Source organism: Vidua macroura, chromosome 6 (genome assembly GCF_024509145.1).
Source record: "Vidua macroura isolate BioBank_ID:100142 chromosome 6, ASM2450914v1, whole genome shotgun sequence".
NCBI lineage: Eukaryota > Metazoa > Chordata > Aves > Passeriformes > Viduidae > Vidua > Vidua macroura.
The window spans coordinates 45,314,327-45,335,653 of record NC_071576.1 but is presented as its reverse complement, the minus strand read 5'-3'; the positions used below and the strand labels follow the sequence as shown (position 1 = coordinate 45,335,653).

Below are 21,327 nucleotides of genomic sequence, written 5' to 3'. Positions count from 1 at the left end.
ACCCCTGTAGGTCCAATTCCTGGGGTTCCTGTGGTGCCTGTGGTAATGTCCTCATCCAACTCACCCAGGAGTCTGCCGGGTTGAGTTTCATCCCTGTGAACAGAAAATCATTTTCGGACAGGGGGACTCCCACCAGGCATGTAGACAACGGATTGTCTACACTGCCCATGGCCATGCAAAGCTGTTCTTGTCCTATAGACTTTGCCAGCGTGACCCAGACGTTTTCCTTGGGCTGTGGCATGAGCCAGCTTCCTGCCAGGTGGAGCCATAAGATGGTGACGAAGGCAGCTGCAGGAAGCCGGTCGCTGCGGGGTGTTCTGACTGATGTAATTGCCATCTGGGTGGTCAGTAATCTAGTAACTCGGACATACAAAAAGAGAATAAGACCAAGGTCCCTTCAAATCCCCATCCTCCCCCGTTTAAATTAACATTGAAACAGAAAAAATGTGGGGTCAGGTGTGAGGGTAAGGGGGGCGAGGAAAGTGGTAGGACGGGAAAGGGTAAGGAATGGTTGGGGATGGGGTCAGGGGGTAAACTGTCCAAGCCAGTGGGAAGTATCGATTAGTTATCAGAGTCCTTGTGGCAGTGTCGACGGGTCTGCTTCCATTCCTTTTCCTCCGACTCCAGGCGACGGTGGTATCCGCTGGAGCCGTCGTCTCGGGGGAGTGGTCCGGGGGGTGGCTTTCCTTCACGATGTCTTCCCGGTATGGTTTTATAAACTTGCCTGGGATCCACCTGGGGCCCTGTTCTGTGGAGACACAGCCATACCCTCTCCCCCACGTTATCAGCGGGTATGGACCTTTGATGTTCCTGGACTCAAGGTCTTTAACGAGCACTGGTGGTCTTTCTTTCAACTGCGACCTGGTGTTATTGTGAAAGTGGCGTAGTATCGGGGGGTTTGGCTCGCAGTCTGAACAGTTCATGAAATTGAGAACATATAGGGCTTTGCACAACCTCTCTACAGGGCTTGTGGTAAGGGCCGAATCATTCTGCTGCTCTAATAATTTTTTGATTTCCTGATGTTTTCTCTCCACGATTGATTGCCCTGTAGAGTTGTGTGGGATACCTGTAATATGGTCAATGCCCCATTGTTGCACGAATTCCATGAATTGTTTGGACACAAACCCTGGTCCATTATCTGTTTTGATAGTTTTAGGGACACCCAAGGTGGAGAAAGCCATGTGTAAGTGTTTGATGATATCCTTTGCTTTTTCCCCCCTGTGGGTGGAGGCAAACACTGCCCCCGAGAACGTGTCTAAAGACACATGGATGTACTTCAGCTGCCCAAAGGAGGGAAAGTGTGTTATGTCTGTTTGCCAGGTTTCCAATGCCCCCAGTCCCCGAGGGTTAACCCTCGTCGCTAAGGATGGTAAGGCGTGGGATTGGCAATTGGGGCATGTGGCTAAGATGGCCTGCGCCTGCTCCTTGGAGATTTTAAACTGACGGCAAAGCGCCAGAGCACTCTGGTGGAAAAAGGCGTGGCTCATCTAAGCCTGCCTGTGGACATCTGACAAGGTGGGTCTTAGAACTGTAGGGTTTACAGAGGTGGAGGTGGCCAGCATCGCCAGGGCGTCTGCTCTCCGGTTTCCCTCAGTGATGTCACCTGGCAGGTCTGTGTGTGACCTACATGCAGAACGTGAAACGGTTGCTTCCGGTGTGAGATAAGCCAAATGAGTTTTGAGAGCAAGCTGTACAATACTTTGTTGTGAATTTCTTTGAGCAGGGCGTGTTCAGCCCTTTCTGCTATCCCGGCCACATATGCCGAATCAGTGACGAGATTGAAAGGTTGTTGAAATTTTTTGAAGGCTCTCACGACCGCTGCAAGCTCAGTGATCTGGGGGGAACCCTGAACTATTTGGACGTCAGACTCCCACTTCTGACTGTCCGGGTCCTTCCAGGTGATCACCGACTTGTGGGATCTACCTGACCCATCGGTGAACACCATGAGAGCACCTTTCAATGGAATCTTACTTTTGAAAGATTTTGGGGCCAAATACAAGGTGTCTTTAAAAAGTTTGTGTTTGGGATAACGTATTAAAATTTGACCAGGATAGCTGTCTACCGAAATCTGTAAATTTTCATTTGTTTGTAAGAGGAAATCCAATTGGTCCAAATTTAATGGTAAGTAGATGCATGCTGGGTCACACCCTGCGAGGGTCCAGAGGCGCTGGCGGGCCTTGATAATAAGTTTTGCCATTAATTCCGGAAAAGGTGTAACCGTTTTTGCAGGCTGATGTGGGAGGAACAACCACTCTATGATTAAGAGTGAGTCCCTCTGGCTGTCGTCCCACTGGAATAAGAGGGCACGTAAGTTCGGGGACTTACCTAAGATGGCACAGTTGATGGGGAGGGACCGCACGACCTGATGTGCCTGGCGGGACTTGATGGCAGCTGTGACTCTCTCCAGGGCCTCACGGGCATCCGGGGTGAGATGGCGTGGGGATGCCAGGTCGCCGTCGCCTTTCAGCAGTTGGAACAGTGGCGACAGCTCCTCTGTGGTGAGTCCTAGGAGCGGTCGGATCCACGTGATGGTGCCGCAGAGCTGCTGCAAGTCCCGCAGGGTTTGAGGGTTGTCCTTGATGGTGAGGGACTGGGGCGCGACGGTTCCTCCCGTGATTAGGAAGCCCAAATATTTCCAAGGGGATGACAGCTGGATCTTTTCCTCCGCAATTTGGAATCCTGAGTCCTTGATGGTCTTTATTGTCTTTTCCAAGGCCGCTTTCAAGTAGGTCGCGTCAGCGGTGCAAATTAAAATGTCATCCATGTAGTGCAAAAAGATTGCCTCGGGAAAGAGGCGACGGACCGGGGAAAGGACCTGAGCCACAAAAGTTTGGCAGAGCAGAGGGGAATTTTTCAATCCCTGGGGCAGAGTGGTCCACTGATAGCGTTTATATGGTTCTCCTCGGTTGATGGAGGGAACCGAGAAGGCGAATCTGGGAGCATCTCCAGGATACAAAGGGATGTTAAAGAAGCAATCCTTGATGTCAAGGATGGCAAGCTGCCAATCCCGGGGCAGCATGGAGGGAGAGGGAAGGCCTGGTTGCAAGGGGCCCATATCTTCGAGGACATCATTAACCCTGCGTAGGTCTTGGAGCAGGCGCCACCTGTCTTTGCCGGGTTTCTTAATCACAAAGACAGGTGTGTTCCAGGGGCTGGTGGAAGGTATTAAATGCCCCAGGCACACCTGCTCCTCCACAAGTTCATTGAGCGCCTTTAGTTTTTCAGATGGTAAGGGCCACTGGTCCACCCACACCGGTGTGTCTGTTTTCCAATTGAGCGGTGGGGAGGTGCACTCCACAGTGGCCCAGACTAAAAATCCCATGCAGGACTAGGGATGTCAAGTCGGGCACCCCATTGGGACAAAACGTCCCTACCTAACAATTTGATGTTGGAAGCTACCACAAAAGGCCTAATCGTGGCAACTTGACCCTCCGGCCCCTCCACACATACCAGATGTTTGCTCCGGTGGGAATTGACAGCACCTCCCACGCCGGAGATTGTGCCACAAGGGGACACCAGCTCCCAGTCGCGAGGCCACTCTGCCTGGGGAATGATGGTAACATCCGCGCCAGTGTCTGCCATCAGGTCTAGTGAGATGGACTTTCCCTGTAAAACAAAAGAAGTCTTAATAATAGGTCTCTGTCTGCTTACGTTTTGCACAAGAAAGGCCGAAGAGTCCAAATCCGAAGAAAGGTCCGTTGAAAGGTCCATGCCGGTGTCTTCTGTGTGGACATGCAAGATGTAGCAAAAGGGCTAAAGGAGACCCCTTAGGCAAGGAGAATGGAGGCTGGTAACATACCACGGAGACGGTGAGCTCTGTCCCCGGCTCGAAGTAGACGACCTCTGGGATGATGGTGAGGTCATCCGGCGTGTTGGCGGTGTCTCCTAACAACAAGACAGTGGTGGGGTAGTCACAGTAGGGCGGTGGCAGGAATCCCGCCGGGACGCGAACCAAGTCCTCATCTGGAAACATGACGTGAAGGCTGGTCCAGAGGACTTGGCGACGGGCGCAGTTCAGTTGCCTGGTTCTTCTGAGGAGCCGGAGCCCGTCCTCCTGGCTGCGGATGTCCAGAGAAGTGTACCGCTGGGGCCGTGGTTCTCCGGGAGAGATGGCAGCCCCGGGCGCTGGGACGGGCCATTTGGTGTCATGGCGCGGCCCATCACTGCGCTCTGCCTTCCGTTTCCCAGCCGATGGAAGCGGGGATTCCTGTATGTTGGTCTCGGGGAGGAGCTGTAAGGGTGGTAAGACCTATCTGCCGGCCAGTGTGGGCAGTTCGCTTGGATGTGGCCCAACTGGCCACAGCCGAAACAGCGGGTGTTCATCAGGTCTACCATCGCCTCCCCCACCCCTTTGCTCACCGCAAATGCCACTTTTGCTCCATCGAAGTCGCCTTGGTGCACGCCTCTACCATCTTAGCGATGGTAGGCTCCGGATCCTGGGGAAGAGCCCTCAGGATCTTCTTGGTCTCCGGGTTGGCATTGGTCAGGGCCATCTTTCGCAGTTCTTCTCGAGCCTCGACGTTCTCAATTTGCCTGTCGATGGCCTCCTTTAACCTGTCCACAAACTTGATAAAAGTTTCATCAGGGCCTTGAAGAATTGATGAAAAGTTTTGGAGGGGGGTGGTACCATCGGGGATTTTCAGCAGTGCCTCCTTCCCAGTGTCCCCTATGTCACTTAACAAATTCTTGGGAAGGAGGATTTGGTCCTCAGGTCTGCTAAATTCTCCCTCCCCTGCCAAAGCTTCAAGTCCCTCCTCGCCGTCTCCTAACACCTCCCTGAGATCATACTTTGTTAGGAGAGGCTTAATCAATTTTTTCCAATGTATCTCCCACAGAAGGAATTCTGTGGGGGACAGCAGGGCCTTCGCTATATAGCGAAGATCATGTTGTACAAGGGAATGTCCCGAAAAGGTAAGGTCTAAAACATTTTTAAAGAAGGGAGAATTTCTCCCATAATCCTTTGTGGCTCTCCTCAACCCCTTCACTTCAGCGTATGGTAACTGTTCCCACCTTGGCTCTTTTCCCCTCTTATGCACAACTGGTGCTGCAAATGGACCTAGATCCCTTGCAAGATCTAGGTCCCCATCCTTGATGGCCTCGGCCCGGATCCGGGCCCAGCCCTCCCCCGGCTTGGTTGTGGGCCGGGGGTTGTCACTGTCCTCCTCCTCTTCCGAGGATGACGCAGGGCAGGCTAGGGCGCGGAGCCTCTCCCTTGCCAGTGGGTCCCGGTGCCGGGAGACCCTACAGGCCAAGATGGCCTGCTTCCGGCCGTGCCTACTTTCGGTTCCGGCAGCGTGGGAAACGGGAGCAGCAGGAGAGGGGGCGTGGCCTGACCCACCCACTGGGGCGTGGCCTTCTGGCAGGCCTGTCCCACCCACCAGGGGCCCACCCAGGGGCGTGGTCAAGGAGGCAGGATGGGAGGGTCCCGACGTCACAGAAATCGACGCGTGATGGGGGGTGGGACCCGACGTGGGGGCGACAACCGATGGAGGGGGCAGAGCTGTTACAGTGGCGGGAACCCGAGGGGGTGAGGAGGAGGCGCCCTTTTGTGCTGTGTGGCGACCGGCCACGAGGCCGTCGCCATTTTGAGGTATTAAAACAGCATTGGAACAACCATGACAACTGGGGATAGAACTAGGGTCAGGGACTCGTGGAACGAGGGAACGGGTAGGGCTCGTGCTGGGGTGGCCAGTCCCAACACAAGGAGAGAACAGGGTGGGACGGGAGGCAGCAGGGAGACGGCAGCAACCCTGTGCCTCATTCTGGCAGGATCTGTCTCCCGATCCACCCTTAGGGGAAGTGGGGTTAGGAGCGGGGGGGTGGAATGAGGGGTAGGAGAACTGGGACCCAAACTTTCCCCTTTCGATTTAACTAAATTAAAAATGGAATCATAAATTGGAAAAAATCTCCCCACTTTAAAATTCCCCGTAACCTGAACATCATAAATGTAACGTCCAACTTTCCCCCAAAACGAAACAGAAAAGACGTCGTCCATGGAGACGTCGGGAAAATGTTCAAAAATAAATTTAACAAAAGATTTTAAAACCCCTTTTTTAAATGAAACATTCCCCAGCACAAGGGCAGACTTAAATTGGATATAAAACTCCCGTCGTGCAGGGGAAAGGCGGTTGCCCATTTTTCCCGCTGCAAGAGAGATCCCCGGCCAAAGCAAAAGGAGAAAAGAAAAGAAAAGCCTGCGTCGGCTGCTCGCCTCGAGCAGCGAAACTCACCAACACCGGGACGCAGCGAAAAGAAGAAAGCTGTGGCGGGGCGGTGGAGTGCTGCCGATCTCGTGAAATCCGGCGCTTCCCCCGAAGCTGCAGGGTCAGATATCCACGAGTTGTCAGCAGCGCCAGGAGGCAAAAGCCTTCTAACAATCGAAGTACAGCTGCCCCTGGAAGCGGCGGCAAACGGCGCTTGAAATCCCGGAGCGCGGGGTCACGGATCCGGACGCTCACGGGAGACGCTCCTCGGTGACCAGGGCAGTGGTCGCCGTGTTCGGGACGCCACTTGTATTAAAATACAAGTCCTCCGGGCTTCACCCGGGTGCCCAGCCTGTCCAGGGGAAAACCCTCAGAGGACTGGTCCGCGGGGAGGATGTGGCGGGACCCGGATAGCTCCACCGTAAGGACGAGAGGGCTCCGAAGTGGCTTTATTCCTAGAGGCTTTATTTCAGGAGCGTCGCAGGAACAGGAGGGTGAAACGAGGGGCACGAACTCTCCAGAAGGGAGCGAACTCCGGAAGCCCCGAGGAAAGGCGGAGCTGGGTATTAAGGGCAAAGAAGTGGGTGTGGTTAGGGTACAAGACAGCCAACGGGCAACGGGTAAAGCGGGGGAGACAGAGTGGGGTGACATACAGAGAACTAATCGAGGTACAGAGGAGGAGTGGTATTCTAACAGGAGCCAATGGGGGTAACAGAATAACTGAACTTTCTGGAACTGGGGAGTATGCTAAACATTGATGGACAGCTCAGCTGGGGTGGAGAGCAGCAGCTGATTTCTAAACTGTTGCTGCCTCCCAAGGGAGAGCAGGAACCCCTCCCACAGGCATCAGCTGCCTCACCAGCCTGTTGTCGTCTCCCCAGTGCCCTCCTGCTCTGCTGTCTGTCCATTGGTTTTCCTTAGATGGTCTCCAGCTGGTGGCCAGAGGAAGAAGGTCTCTGTCTGAACATGTCTCCTCTTGGGCATCAGGGCAGGGACCCGTGAACCATGGGGATACCTGGTTTTGGCACTGCCTGTGGCAGCTCTCACTGGTGTCTCGGGAGGCTGCAATCAAGATGATCTGCAGGAAAGCTTGCAAGAAAGCTAGTGATGTAATCAGAAAATCATAATATGCTTTTCCCTGTGCTCATGGCTTTGTGCAACTTGCTTTCTCTTCTCTTTGCTTTACAAAATGCATCTTCCTTCCTTTTTTCACTCCTCTCCTCCTCCTTCTTTGTCATGTTCCTGTTACTGCAGTTACTGTTGTGGAATGGTTTTACTTTTTTACTCCCTTTGTTTGCCACCTGATGGGAATGCAATTATTCACCTGTTCTCCACCAGTCTGGTTCCAAAAGTAAGGATAATTAAGGCACTCAGTCATTCAGGCTCACTTTGGCCAGATCTGTCTTGAGACTTCTTTGCAATTTACTTTTAAGAAATATGCATTCAGGAGACAGCTGGTTTTGAAGACCAGAAATCACCTGAGTCTTCCGCAGCCACAGGTCTTTATGGAGTCTTCAGTGCTAGGAGAGGGGAAAGGAAGAGTTAAAATGTCCACAGATAGTGAGGGTCTCCTGAGCAGGGGGTTATATGTTCATATAAACAGTTTCCTGAACAAAATATTACCAAATGTGCTTTTTTCCATTATCTGCAAATGCAAGTTCTAATAGAGGCTCAGCCAAAGGTTATTGCCATGTGGTGCTTTTACACGGGGGGAGAAGACTCTTACACAGATCTGTTTGGGGGGGGGGGTGTGGTTAATCTCTGCTTTAAACAATAGGTTATTTTTAAAAATAATGTTTTCCTAAATGTTTTCCCGAAATATTATTTATGTATATTATGAAAAAAATGTTATTGACAGTGTTCATTAAGCAAAACTGCATCCCAGTGAAAGTCAAAATCGGGATGTTTTGACACTGACTCTTGACTAAACAGTTTAATTTTTTTTTTTAAAGGCGCTTTGCTCCAAACTCCATGAAAGGTTGTTTTTCTGTATGCCTTTCCTTCTTTCCCAGCTGACTGTGTGGGACCTGACAGCAGCTGACTGAGAGTCTGTGCAGAAGGTGACTGCCCCAAAGAGGATTTAATAATCAGGCAGGAGGAGGTGCATCAGCATGTGGTGGGGACTCCACTTCCTGAGAGGCCCCACCGTGGCCATGCCTCCCTTTGGTGGAAACCCAGGCTTTATCAAGAGCTGGAGAGACCAACTGCCAGCTCTTTCTGGGGACAAGCTGCCATGGAACTGAGGTGCGGGCTGAGGACCACCAAGTACCAACTGCTGGTGACCAGCCTCTGTGTCATGGTGAGCAGGCAGGTTTGGGGGTATCTCTGCAGAACCGAGGTGAGCTGTTGCCTTTCCCATCCCCACTCTGAGAGGGGATGGTTTTCCCACGTTCTGTTTTTGGCGGGTGGAGGGCAAGCACAGCCAACTGCCTGAGTTATCATTGCACCATAGGCGGTTATTGCTGGCCACCAGCATCCCCCGCCCTCCTCTGATAGACTTCTGGTTTCTCAAGGCTGTCACACTACTGCAGCTCTTTCACAACTCAGCAGCTTCCTCCAAGGAGAAAGAAAAGGTTGCTGCTGGCTGAATGGATGGGAACAAAAAAGGTATTTGCTCCTGTCTCCTTGGAGCAAAAGAGAGAGGATGGATCTGGTGCAGTCACACTTGCTGCTGGGAGGGTGGTCAACTGCAGGTGGGATATCAGTGAGGATATGAAACCATAAGGCTTTGGTGGAAGTGTGTATGAGAAACATGTGAATCAGCACTGCAAAGTGAAAGCAATTCCAGGGACTGTTTTTATCAGCTTTTGAAGCAAATTCGAGGAGAGTTTCTGGCCATCTGCTGTTAGAGCTGATGGGAAATGGTAGAAACTGGAGAACACTTCTCATGGATGCTTTGACTTGTATGTTCTTGTTGCCTTTTCACTTCATCAAAACTTGCCAGCATAAAAATAATAACAACAGTAATAACAATAATCTGTATTTAGTTCAAAGAGGGTTGGTGGCTTGTTAAGGGTTATTAAAAGGTAATACCTTATTTTGGGCCATAAATGAAGTTTGTAGTTTTTCCAAATTTCAACATTCCAAGACTGCAGTGGCTGTAAGGTGGTTCTCCCTTCCAAATAACAGAATATGCCACTTGGAGGAAATGAAAGGAGGATTGCTACTAAGCATGTTTAGAGGAGACATAAGGCACAGCTGCTGTGAATGGTTAGAATCACATTCTCGCTGTTGGGAGGATTTTAGACTGGTGTTTCTCAGAAATCGGAGCTAACTGGTGTTGCACTTAATATTTTGCTGGGCGTGGGTCAAGATACGCAGTAATGCCCAGTCTGAATGATCAGAATGTGCCACAAATTAGGCTAGACAAAATGCTATGGTTTGGATGGATTTAGTCTCTGAGACCATAAGCCTTCAGCAAAAATTATTAGAAAATGTCACACAGTGGGAATTATTTTGAGATCACATTGTCACATTTGACACAGGTATAGCTGCCTCATGTTTCCATATTATAAAGGCACAAAATGATGAAGCCTTATCTTCAGAGCTAGGAGTAGCCTTACATTTTGTATTTTCCAGGCTCATTGCACTAGATTTTGAGTTCATTTCACTGCTGGGGTCTTTGTCCCAGCTCTGCCACCAGTCATGCTGAAAGGAGCCCAGCCCTAGAGCCAGGTGCCATCAGAAATGTTCCCTCTCCATCACCTGGAGAGGTATGGATATGCAAGTAGTTACCCCATGCCTTAAGCATACCAGTGCTCTTGGGGTGGGACAGAAACAGACAACACCTTGCAGAGACAGAAACCAGCACACACGACTTAGAGTAGTACAGGACTCGGATCTTTGCACTCTGCCATAGGAAACAGAGTCAACAGCAGGCAATGAGACTGGTATTGCAAAAAGGGGAGCAGAGAACTTCACCCCTCCTCAAAACCCCTATTGAAGCTGGCAGCCCTCACAGCCACACATGCACAGTCTGCAGTGTGAGGTGGTACTGCACAGGTGTGCTGCAAGAGCATCAATTCTCTCAGTTCTCTTCATGTGATGGGAATTTAATCCATAGGCACTGGCCAAGAGACTGTAGGCTGCACAGTGTCACATGCACTCATTATGCAAGAGAGAAAAACAGCTTTAGTATTTTTAAGTGTCTGGGGTTTGTCCTTTTATGTGCATTTTGGGGTACATGTGGTGGTATCTGGATGATGAGGCTGTCTGCATTTGCATGGGGCTCAGGGGCATCCAGATACACCTCAAACCTTTCTGTGCACTCAGCTGTTGCCTTGTAAATCCCTTCCTGAAACCCTTCTTTTCCAGCTGCTGGGGCTCTCCATTGCCACGCTGAGCACAGTCACCCACTATGGGCTCCGTTTCACTCTCATTAGCAATGTCTCCCTGGACAGCAATGCCTACAAGGTCATCCACCATACAGGTACGTTGTGGTCCCATCCCAGTGAGACCTTTGGTGATACCAGGAGCTGCAAAATTCTTTAAAGCTGTAGAAGAAAATTCAGGGGTATCTCAAGAGAAGGAAGGGGAGCTGGGTTTTAGAGGATGCATTAGGACTAACACAGTCTCACAGGCACTTTCTTTCCCCATATCAGACCTGCATGCCTGTAACCAAAGGATGCTGTGGGCACATGGGGTGCTCAGGTGCTTCTGTGTTTGCACCTGTTCCTCTATTTTCTGACCCCTGTGCTGTGGTAAGAGCTCAGGAGGAGCTCCTCAGTCACTAAAAGTGCACTGGGGCTGGCGGGAGACTGGAAGAATGAGGAGAGGAACTACAGGAGTTGAAGCAGAACATAGAAAATTGGGGCTGGGAGGAGAAATGCACGGCAGCACCTTGAGCTTTTCTGAGGAAATGTGTGGTATTTTCGCTTTCACAAGAGAGAAGTATAAACTGAGCCTCAGGTACAAGGCTAGAGCAAAGATAGCCCGGATACTAAAATGCCCTGCTCACCACTGCTGCACTTGCATCTGCTGCTTCTCCTGAGCTGTACTCAGGGCTTAAACATTCTCATATCCTCTCAAGATCAGGTTCTCAATTTCAGTTTAACAAAGCAGGTGTAAAAACTATGTTAGTCCAAGGCTAAGCTTTATTCCTTCCCTGTTCCTACACATTGGCACTGACTGCAGCCTTGCAGTCTCTCCCACCCCAGCCACCCATCTCCAGCACGCTTCCACTTGCCTTGTTTACAGGCATTACCTCTGTGTGGTTAGACTAGTGTTTGCAGCACTGTTTGCAGTGCTGTGGTCCCTGAGCCCTGCTGCAGGGTACTGGCTGTGATCCTGCCTGAGCCAGGAGGAAACCAGAGGGTGAGTGTTGCACCAGATTAGCAGTGCCTGGAGTCCTGATAGAGGCTGTGGGACAGCTGCTGCACACCAGCACCCCCCGTTTGGGGGGCATCCTTATCAGAATGCTGAAGTAATTGGGAGCTTCTGGTCTGCTGGGTGGACCAACATCATTTTAGGCTCCAGCAGGCTTCACTCTGCTGGAGCTGCAAGAACCACTCAGAGGCTTACAGCCTTGCCAGACATACACAGCAAAGCACACACAGACAAGGGGTATTGAATAAATTACAGAAAATTTTCAGTTCTGCAACCTGGTCATTTGGGGCCAGCTCCCCAAAATGCATTTTTTGGTCCCTCTCTGGGTGAAGCATCAGACTAGGCCTCTGGCATCTGACCATAACGCCCACAACTGTCTTCTTTGCAGCTTTCTACTTTGGGATCTGCCTGAGCATGACCCTGATCCTGGCAGCCCTGCTGAGCTCTGCCGCCACGGTGCAGGAATCACAGTGCCTCACTGCCACGGTGCGTATCCATACCTGCAGGGACTGGGTGGGAGCGGCTTTTTGTCACCTGGGGCTGGTCCCCTTAATGTGCAGTGCTGGGGTCTGCGTTGCCTTATGCCCAGGAGAATGCATGCCTGGGGAAGGAGGTCCTGTTGTTCCTTGTGCTGCAAGGAGACATTTTTTAAAAAGCATCACCTTGCAGAGCTCTTTGGGCTCAGGATTGCATCATTCTGTGCCTAGTTTCTTTTGCCAAGGTCCTGTGTATGCTGCTTTCAGAGGGAAGGTATTTGCCAAGCAACTATGGTGATGACAATTCCCAGGGTATTTTTTTTCTCTTCAAGTCAACACATGGTTTGTGTGAGGAAACTTTAGCAGTGTGATTTTGAGTCTCACATGCTTCGCCCAGATAGTGACAGCAAAATTAGCCCCTCTTTTTCCCACCTCACTGTGAACATTCATACAAAGCATGGCAGTAGGCATGGGGGATTTGTGCAGGACCCTGAATTTCAGCCTACAAGGAGAGGATGGACAAGTAGCATAAGAGTTGAAATTCCCCCTTTCTCCTCTCCATCAGCCTGTGTGGGCCTGGACCATGTTGACAGTAGTAAACTGCAGTGTGAGATAAGCTCCATTTCAAAACAGAGCCTGCATGTGGGCCTTAGCATGCACAGAGCAGCTTCCAGCCTTGGAGCTGGAGGGATGAGTGGTAAAGTGCTGCTCACTGTGTGTTTTCCCATAAGAAGGGCAGGAGTTAACAGGTAGGTTGTTGCTTAACATAAAATAATTGCATTGCTGTCATACACTAACTTTAAAGAGATTTATCTAATCTGTGTAATCGGGGGAAATTATACCAATGGCAGAAATGAGAAGCTGACACCTGAAAATTCAGTGCAAAGCAGCCACTGAAATTAATGTTTTCACCTTCTCAATACATCATCTTCCTTCCTCTGTTTGAGATGCCCAAAGGGGTTTCAGTTCCCATAAATTAAGCAAAATGTGTAACTCCCCTCTCTTTTGCTAAGGTGTCTTTAATGTGTGCCTGCAATTACCACATCTAAACCAACAGAAGGGTATGTACAGATCAGCGGAGAATGTCGTGGCTGTCTGAAGACACAGTCAAACTTCTCTATAATGTTTATTTGTTGCCTTACTCTCTGGTATAGTTTGGAGCATGCCACTCCATAGAACAGGCTGTTAAAAAGAGCACCAACAAGTACTGAGCGAACTCCAGGCATGTTGTCCAAAGAGCATTGTCCAAGGGCCACACAGTGCTGCTCTCCCTTCCCATTTTAACATGGATGATCCTTTCCTTCAGTCACCCATTATCTCCCACAGCCCGGCTGGTTTGGGGTATCACAGCCAAGCTTTGCCCGCCAAAGCAACCTCTGGTTGGCAGAACCCTCAAACTGGGTATTTATTTTTGTGGCTCCTAGTGCAACCTGTTGGCTTGTCTTTAGCTTACACAGTTTGTGTCCTCTGGGGGATGTGGCCGGCTGTATTTTAGGACCCTGATGGCACGTTTGTAGGGAAGTCACGGTATCGCTGCCTTGCGAGGAGCAGAGGAAAGCTGCGAGGTGCCTTCCCCGCAGCTGTGGCGACGGGGCTTCATGCCACGCTGCTCTAAGCAGGGATAACGGGATGCCTTAAGCTCGGTTTCCGCCGCCTCCGTGCCGAGATGTGGGGCAGGAGGCGAGAGGGCCGCTGGCAGCCGCGCGGGGCCGCTCCAGCGCCGCGCTCCGCCGCTGGACGGGGCCGCGGGCCCGCCGGCGACCTGCCCGCTCCCGCTCCCCGCCCGCTCCGAGGATGGCGCGGGACGGGAGCAGCCTCTGTGACCGCTGCGGGGTGGTGGCATGTTGTAGATGTCGGCGAACCCAATGGGAAGAATGATGATGTCTAATTCTATTTCAGAAGGCTGAATGATTGCTTTATTATAATTATGTTATAATACATTAATATGCTATATAAAAGAGGATACTAAATACTACATGCTACTTTAACTATCATATCTAACTAACTCACAACTCGTGACCCTGTTCTCCAGAGCCCAGACACAGGTGGATCCGATTGGCTCTCAGGCCCAAACAATCTACCGTGATCTAACCAAGAGCTCACTCTGGGTAAACAATTCTCCAGACACATTCTACAAGAGAAAAACAAGGAGCAGAAATAGAAATTGTTTTCTCTTTCATTTCTCTCTGTGCACTTCAATAAAAAATCCTGAGAGAGAGAGAAATGTGCTTGCCACAGTGGCACGTCCCCGGTCCTCTGGAATTAACGGGAAGCCTGGCAGAAACTCAAGAGTTGGCCACTAGCAAGGGTATTCTCGGCTCCAAGTGGTTGACGGAGCTCATTGGCGTCTTAAATCACACAGGGGGTACTTCGCCTATTATAAATCACCCCTCCCCTCCCAACCGTATCTTCCAAGAGCCAGCTCGCTGCTTGTGTTGCCCCCAGTTCCTACTCCCAAGGCACACATTCAATCTTTGATCTGCCAGTAAGATGCGAGAGCAGGGAGAGCCAGCCCTGACGGCTGCAGTGAGGTGTAATCGCAGGCAGGAGTGGGGTTTGGCCCTGTGGGGCAGCAAAACTGGTGAGTGTGTTGTCCATCCCTGCTGATCCCTGCTGTGCTGTAGCTCACAGGAGCGATCAGCCCTGCTGCTTTTCCTCCTTCTGCAAGAGAGAGAATCTGCAAGAGAGACAATCTTTCATCTTCCCCCACTATTGATTTTAAAGGACTTTTCCTCCCTGCATAGAGTGTGTCTTATTTAGAAGACCATTTAATTAACTCTTTAATCAAAGAGGGAAGACACCAGACTATTTGCTTGACATCTGTGGCTGTCCAGGAAACCAAGCTGTGCGTGGGGGATGTCTGCATCGATGTGGCTGGCCCACCACAATCCCACTTGGTAAACCAGTCACCCTGGGGAAAAGCAGACAAGGGTGCAGATTTGGCTTACAGGAGCATTTTGGGTGATGGTTTTTTTTTTTGTTTTGTTTTGGTTTTTTTTTTTTTTTGTTTTTTTTTTTGTTTTTTTTTTTTGTTTTGTTTTTGTTTGTTTGTTTTTGTTTTGGGTTTTGTTTGTTTGTTTGTTTCTGTTTGGATTCTATATTGTCATGCTGCCTGGCTATCTGGAGGTTTGTGTACCTACAGAGGAGGAGTCTCTGGTCTTTGCAGGCCTTACTGGTGCTGTTCTAATAACAGTGGTTAGAAACCAGGACAGGTCAAACTGGTTTAAGCACACAGGTCTCAGGAGATTGTCTTCTAGCTGCATTAGCAGCATCAAGAGACCAGATGCTACTGTGCATCCAGTGCTGCTTGTGAGTAAGCTGGTTCCAAGAAAGTACTTGGGAACTTAGGGATAAAAAAATGTGTTCTAAAATCCAGCATTATTACAACTAAAGCTCCTCTTAAACAGGGAAAATAGCAACAGGCTTATTGACTGCCCTCCAGCCCAGGCAAACTCTGCTTTCTTGTGATCCATGGCCCATCATGCAGTCAATCCTGAATGTAAATATCCTGCAGCTTTATAGCCCCTGGAGGGGCCATGTCGCTATTGAAGGGGAGGAAAAGGAAGGAAAACAGAATTTTTCCTGTTTGCATAAGGGAAAGACTCTGGCACCGGTTTAAAGCACCATGTGTTGTTACCTGGTCAGACAGAAAAAGGGAAAGAAAAGACAAAAATAGGGAGCAACATGCCAGCTGAAATTCTCATATCTGAACTTTATAGTCTAAAACTATAAAAACTAAAAACAGTTTTTCATCAAGATTGATGAGCTAGTAGGGCCAGCATACAGCACAGGCTGTTTGCTTTATTATACCCAGGTGTAGGCCAGTGTGTAGAGGGTCCTTAATATCACTGCAGCACACTTCAGCATCTTCCTTTCTAATTTAATCTGCCTCCTGTGCTCTCCCTCATGGTGCAACACTTCTGAGTGAGGCATCTGTATGCCAGTGGCAGAGCTGGTACCAAGGACAGGTTCCTCTTTTGGACTGATGTCACTGACTCATTTTTGCTCTGTGGAAGGGCAAAAACATTGCATGCTTTTAGATGAACTAGGTCAGGCAAAGAGGGACACAACCTGATGGATGCCATCTGAAGTTTGCCCCCCCCTTCCCTGGTCTCTGCAATCTGGCAGCAATCTGGCCTTTGCAATGACTACAGCAGCACCAAAAAACAGCTGGAGCAGAGCAGGGCAGAGGTCTGCTCCTTCCCTGGAAGTGTGGGAGTTTGGCAGAACACAGCTAGAGAGCACAGTATGAGCTAAAATATCTCTCCCTTATCCAAAGCAGGCCCCCTTCACCAAAGGGGAAGCATCAGAAAGGTGCAAAAGAAACAGCAGCCAACAGACAGGGTGCTGTTCCTGTGGATTCTGTCAAATCTGTCAAAGAGAAATTGTTCCTTGCAGCAAGGATGGAAGCAAGGTCATTCATAAAAGAGTAATTGAGGTCTGCCTGGTGACAGCCCTCCACAGGGCTGATGTGGCTGTCTCTTGCAAAGGGAGCAGGCAGCAGCCTGTGGCTGGCTCCAAGTAGCTCCAAGGGTCTGGGAGATGGTGAACCAGCCTCAACCCTTCCACATTTTGTATGCAAACTGCACATTGCCTTTTTCTTTTTTCTCTGAATGTCTTCTAATGTAATTAGACAGTTGCTATTCCAAAAGCCTTTTGGCTGGGAAGGGAAAAAGCAGGCTATAATTCATTTATAAGATGTTCTCGGAGCCATGTAATTGCTGTGCACCAGCTGGATGGAGGGGGAGCTTCCCAAGGGGCTGCATCTTGGTATTTCCAGAGAAACCAGACAGAAATAAAGGGAAAGCTGATGCTGAAGGACTGAGATGTGGGGTGGAGCTGAGGAAGGAAAGATGAGAAAGAGTACTTTTATCTGCTAGGGCTTCTGGCCCCAAAGAGATGTTGTAAGTGCTGGAGCTGGTCGGGAAGGAAGGGGAGAGCACAGGGGAAGGAATCTGGGCTGTCACTGGCATCCTATTGCTCATGCTCTCTGGGTTCATGGTGGATCACCTGAATTAAAACTTTAATGGAATGATATGCAGAAGAATGGTCACATCAGTGCTGTTTTTTCCATCTGATTAATTTTCTTTTTTTTAGATTTTCTTGTCTTTGAACTTGATTGTGGTGAAAATGCTGTTTGTTTGGTGGGGAAGTTGTTGGAGGCAGTGCAAAATGCAGGATCTGGTCCTATGAGGCACATCCTGACATGCCTGTGTAACTTCACCTCCTCCCTTCAGTTTGTGCTGTACCTGCAGGGTTGAACCCCCCACTCCAGTTGGGTTTTGGTCTGAGATATCTTGCCCTGTGTGCTCTTCCACATCTTCATGACTTGTAACCACCTTGTCAGTGTTTGATCAGACTTTTCCTCTCATCTTCTTTAGGGTCTCGGGTAATCTCATTTTAGCTCCTAGCAAGGCAACGAGTGATCTCATTAGCTATATGGCCAGGCAGCTGCCAAAAAAATAAATGAAAGGAGAGACTGGGCATACATAATTTAAGATTTTTCATAAGAGCTGTACCAGGGTTTTCCCCAGTGTCTGATGCAGAGCCTGAAACAAGATGGCCCCAAAAAAAGTGATGAATACCAGTAGCAGTCTTGTTCCAGGAGCAAAGTCCCCAGGCACGGCAGAGAAACAGAGCAGATGGACAAGAGCCATCGAAAGGATTTTACTGGCACATTCACTTTCATTTCCAGGATTTGAAGTAATACATTTTCCTTTCTTGCTGCTTATGCATGAGTTTGGAGCTTTTTTTTTTAACTATATCTTTTAAGCAATTTATTTTTTGTGAAGCAGAACTGGTAGAAGCAATGTTCTTCTTCCTCTCTTAAGCTTGAATTTGGTAAAATTTCATGAAAGGTTTAAACTTTTCCAAGTTATTTCAACTATATCATACAATGAAAACAGTCATAGAAAAAAATTAGAAATCAAAATAAGGTGCAGTCAGCTGGGTAAGTTTCCCACGTAATGTTGTGTTGAAAGAGGCACAGTTTAATGGAAATACTTGTAAGGGCATTAATTTTCAACCGATGCTTATTCATCACCTTTTGTCATTCCAAGGCTAAGCTGTGGATTCATATTGGATGAGCCCATTTAGCCTTCAAATGCTTAACAGGCACTTTTCCTTTCATTTTTTTCTTTTAAATGTGAACGAGATCATTTGGTCCAGCTGTCACAGCAGGCAAGTGCTTTTTATATCAGGGTGTGGGATTTTTGGTCCAGATTTGTTCAAATAAAAACACAAAGCATGTAACTTCCAGCTCTGCAAGCCTAAGGAAGAAGACAAAAGTCAAGCCATGTCCTGCATCATTGTTGTTATTGCTTAGACACTTCAGGGTCAGTTTCTGGCCTTGATTATATTTCTGTCATCCTGTTGTCTAACTAGAATGGTACTGATCTAAGGAAAGCAGCTTGGCTGTGCAGCTGCCACCTTGCTCACAAAGTCCAACTCTTCTTCCAGAGCAGGTTGATTTCTATCTCTGTCCCAGTTATTTCTTTCTTTGTGGGCTATTTGTGTGGGTTTCTCCCTCTTTGAAGCCAGTAGCCAAGTTTTAAATGCAGGGGATTGAATCCCATGATTATGGAGCACAGTCCTGCAGCAGAAGGGAAGTGTACTGTAAATACAATGTTTTATACCTCCTTTTCTTTGTCCAAGAGGAATTTGGGCAGAATGGATTAACTGCTTTGCAGGAAGCTGCCTGGTTTTTTGGTCAAACTCTTCAATTGGCTACAGTGTAATTAGAGGGCTCCTCATGGAGAACCACATTATTGTCCATCTAATTTCTTTTCAGTAACTGACCTTATGAGGGATATTAAAAGGTGATCTTTAATGCAACTTGTTCAAACAAGCCTATTAAATATGTCCTGATTGTGTTTGCAAATGGGTATTTTTCTCCCCAGGCTGTAACTGTTGGTATTTTTCCTTTTTATCCTCAGGGATTTTTCTGTTTTGCTCTGGCCTTTTGTGGATTGATCCCAGCTGCCTGCTGGAGATACACACACAGCACGGAGGTGAGTGTTGGCTGCTAGGAAATACTACCACCATCTAGTCAGAGATTTTTTTCATAGCAACTATTCCTCCCATAAAAGGGACATCTGGTGTTAATTAAGCCATCCATATTGAGGTCTATCAGATCCATGCTCTGTTGCATCAGTCCTTTGAAAGATCAGGGTCACCTTCATCAGATGCCTCTTCAATGGGATCATCTGAAGGGAGAAGCCCATGGAAAAGCTCATGCAGGGCAAATGCTTTGTGCTGAAGGCAAAACAAAATGCAAGTCTCCTTAGCTTTGGGATTTTTTTTTTTAATTTTTTTTTTATTTTATTTTTTTTTTTTTTGTCAGGAGATGTTTGCTTTGTTTTGTTCTTTTTAAATGAGATGCTTGACTTTTGAAAAGTCATTTCCAGCTGGTTCTAATTCCTGCTAACATCAATTGGGAGCCTCTATTTGAAAGCCAGGGGAAGCACCCAGGAGATGTGTTTACTAACATGCAGCAGTGGTACATGAAAAACACAAGAGTGAAAAATGGTGTTTTGGGTCACTATGAGGCTGCACCAGAAAGAGAAGATTATAGGAGGCTGAATTTGGAAGAAAGTTGGGGTTTGAATTTTTAACCCAGAGCTTGCTGATGCTGGGTAGATTGGTGATGTGGGAGATACAAGGTGCTGGGTTAATTGGTCTTTATTCCCCTTTTTACATCCCTGCACTCAAAAAATACAAAATTTAAGAGACTCGGGAGTGTAAAAAAATCATGACATCTTTCTTTTGAAAGCAGAACACTAGTATTTTTGGCGAGTACCTAAATAATTCAGAGAAGTGCTTGGGACTTTGATAGGTGTTTCATGCAGTGGCTCAGTCCTTGTCTCTACTTTGCTCCTCCCCAGCCCTGGGCACATGCAATAACCTTCAATGTTCTGGGCACCAACGAGGATGTAATGTGAAACATCATCCCAGTGAATTAGGGATTGATGCTGCCAGCTCAATCTTTTTACGGTTACATATACTGGGGGTGGTCAAAGACCAGTCTGAAGTGTCAGAAGGCTGGCCTTGAGATTTCTTTCTGTGATGGAGGAGCACAACTCCATCAAAATCCCAGAGACTCAGTCCATACTAGGACTGTGGCAATTGCCTTTGCAGGCACAAGAAGTCCTGCCCTGTAATGGTTTAGTGTCCTCTGCATAAATTAAAACCCAGTCTTTCTGAAAGTGAAAGCAAAGGTTAAGGTGAGAGATAAAGTCCTGCTTCTCTAGAAAGTTTTCCCAGAGCTGGCCAGTGCCCAAAGTAGTTGAAAATCCTTTGAGATGTGCAGGTGGCTACACTGGACCAGGCTAAAATTGTTGGCCAAGGTAGGAGCTGTTGGCCAAGGAGATTTTTGACCTGCTGTTAGCCAAGGTAGCAGCATAAAAACCCAGCAAGCACAAAGCAATGCTTTTTCAGATGCCAGCAGCTTGTGTCCCAGGTGTCTGCTGGTGGCAACTGCTGGTGCCTGTGCCTTTAATGTTCTCCCTGGGTTTTTCCTCTGTGAATTTGTACAACTGCTTTGGAAATGTTAGCACAACAGCATCTTTTATCTGTAGGCTTAACTGGCTGAAGTGGATTCAATCAAAGCTGAGACATCCATGAAAAAATGTCTTTCCACAGCCTCTTTAATTGTTTTTTTTTCTTATTGTTTCAGGCAAAACTATCAACATTTATTACATTCCCGCTAACAGTTTAATATGGAAATAATTTGGTTTTCATGACCAGCACAGAAGGGAGCACACTTTCCTTCTTCTTCTGCCGACATTAAATTGTAGATTGAAGCACAGGCCATGTCAGTGAAGAAGAAAGGGCACCAGAAACTGTCTGGTTGGCATTGTGAAATTGTGTTTTCTAAGTAGACTATTTAGTTTTACTGTTAATCCACATACATGGTGTAAGGCATAAAAATGCTGCAAGAAAAATAGATTTTGAACCAGGGATGTGCCATGCAAAAAATATTTTGCTGAAAATATTTAAAGGAGTATTGCTTCATATGTCTCTTAATCAGTACATCTGTTTTTACTTCAAATTATTTTCATTGGGTTTTTTGCTCTGAGTGCTCTGCTCACAAATGCATCCATGGTTATGGTTAGCTTTGGTAATTGGTTCAACTTCCACTAGGCAAAATTAGGGGGTTTTGTAAAAGGTTGACTTTCTGGGCAAACAAAACCAGGAGTGTTTCTGATAACAGAAAAAAATACCCTTAGAGACCATCTTGTGTTTCTCTGCTTCCTAAAATCCAAGGAAAAGCAGGGAATATAAATAAGGAAGATTTAATTAGAAGTGTCACTTACAGAACATGT

The 21,327-nt window shown here is 48.2% G+C and overlaps 1 protein-coding gene across 3 annotated transcripts in view; it reads left to right on the top strand.

Moving 5' to 3' along the window:
* The first annotated feature begins 8,365 nt into the window (after positions 1-8,365).
* Positions 8,366-21,327, top strand: part of TSPAN32 (tetraspanin 32) — a 29,604-nt gene continuing 16,642 nt past the window's right edge. For all 3 annotated transcript variants that reach the window (XM_053980555.1, XM_053980554.1, XM_053980553.1), the window contains exons 1-4: positions 8,366-8,502; positions 10,518-10,632; positions 11,917-12,014; positions 18,940-19,014. In XM_053980555.1, coding sequence (XP_053836530.1) covers positions 8,437-8,502; positions 10,518-10,632; positions 11,917-12,014; positions 18,940-19,014 — 354 coding nt within the window. In that variant the 5' untranslated portion in view covers positions 8,366-8,436. The remainder of the gene's footprint in view (positions 8,503-10,517; positions 10,633-11,916; positions 12,015-18,939; positions 19,015-21,327) is intronic.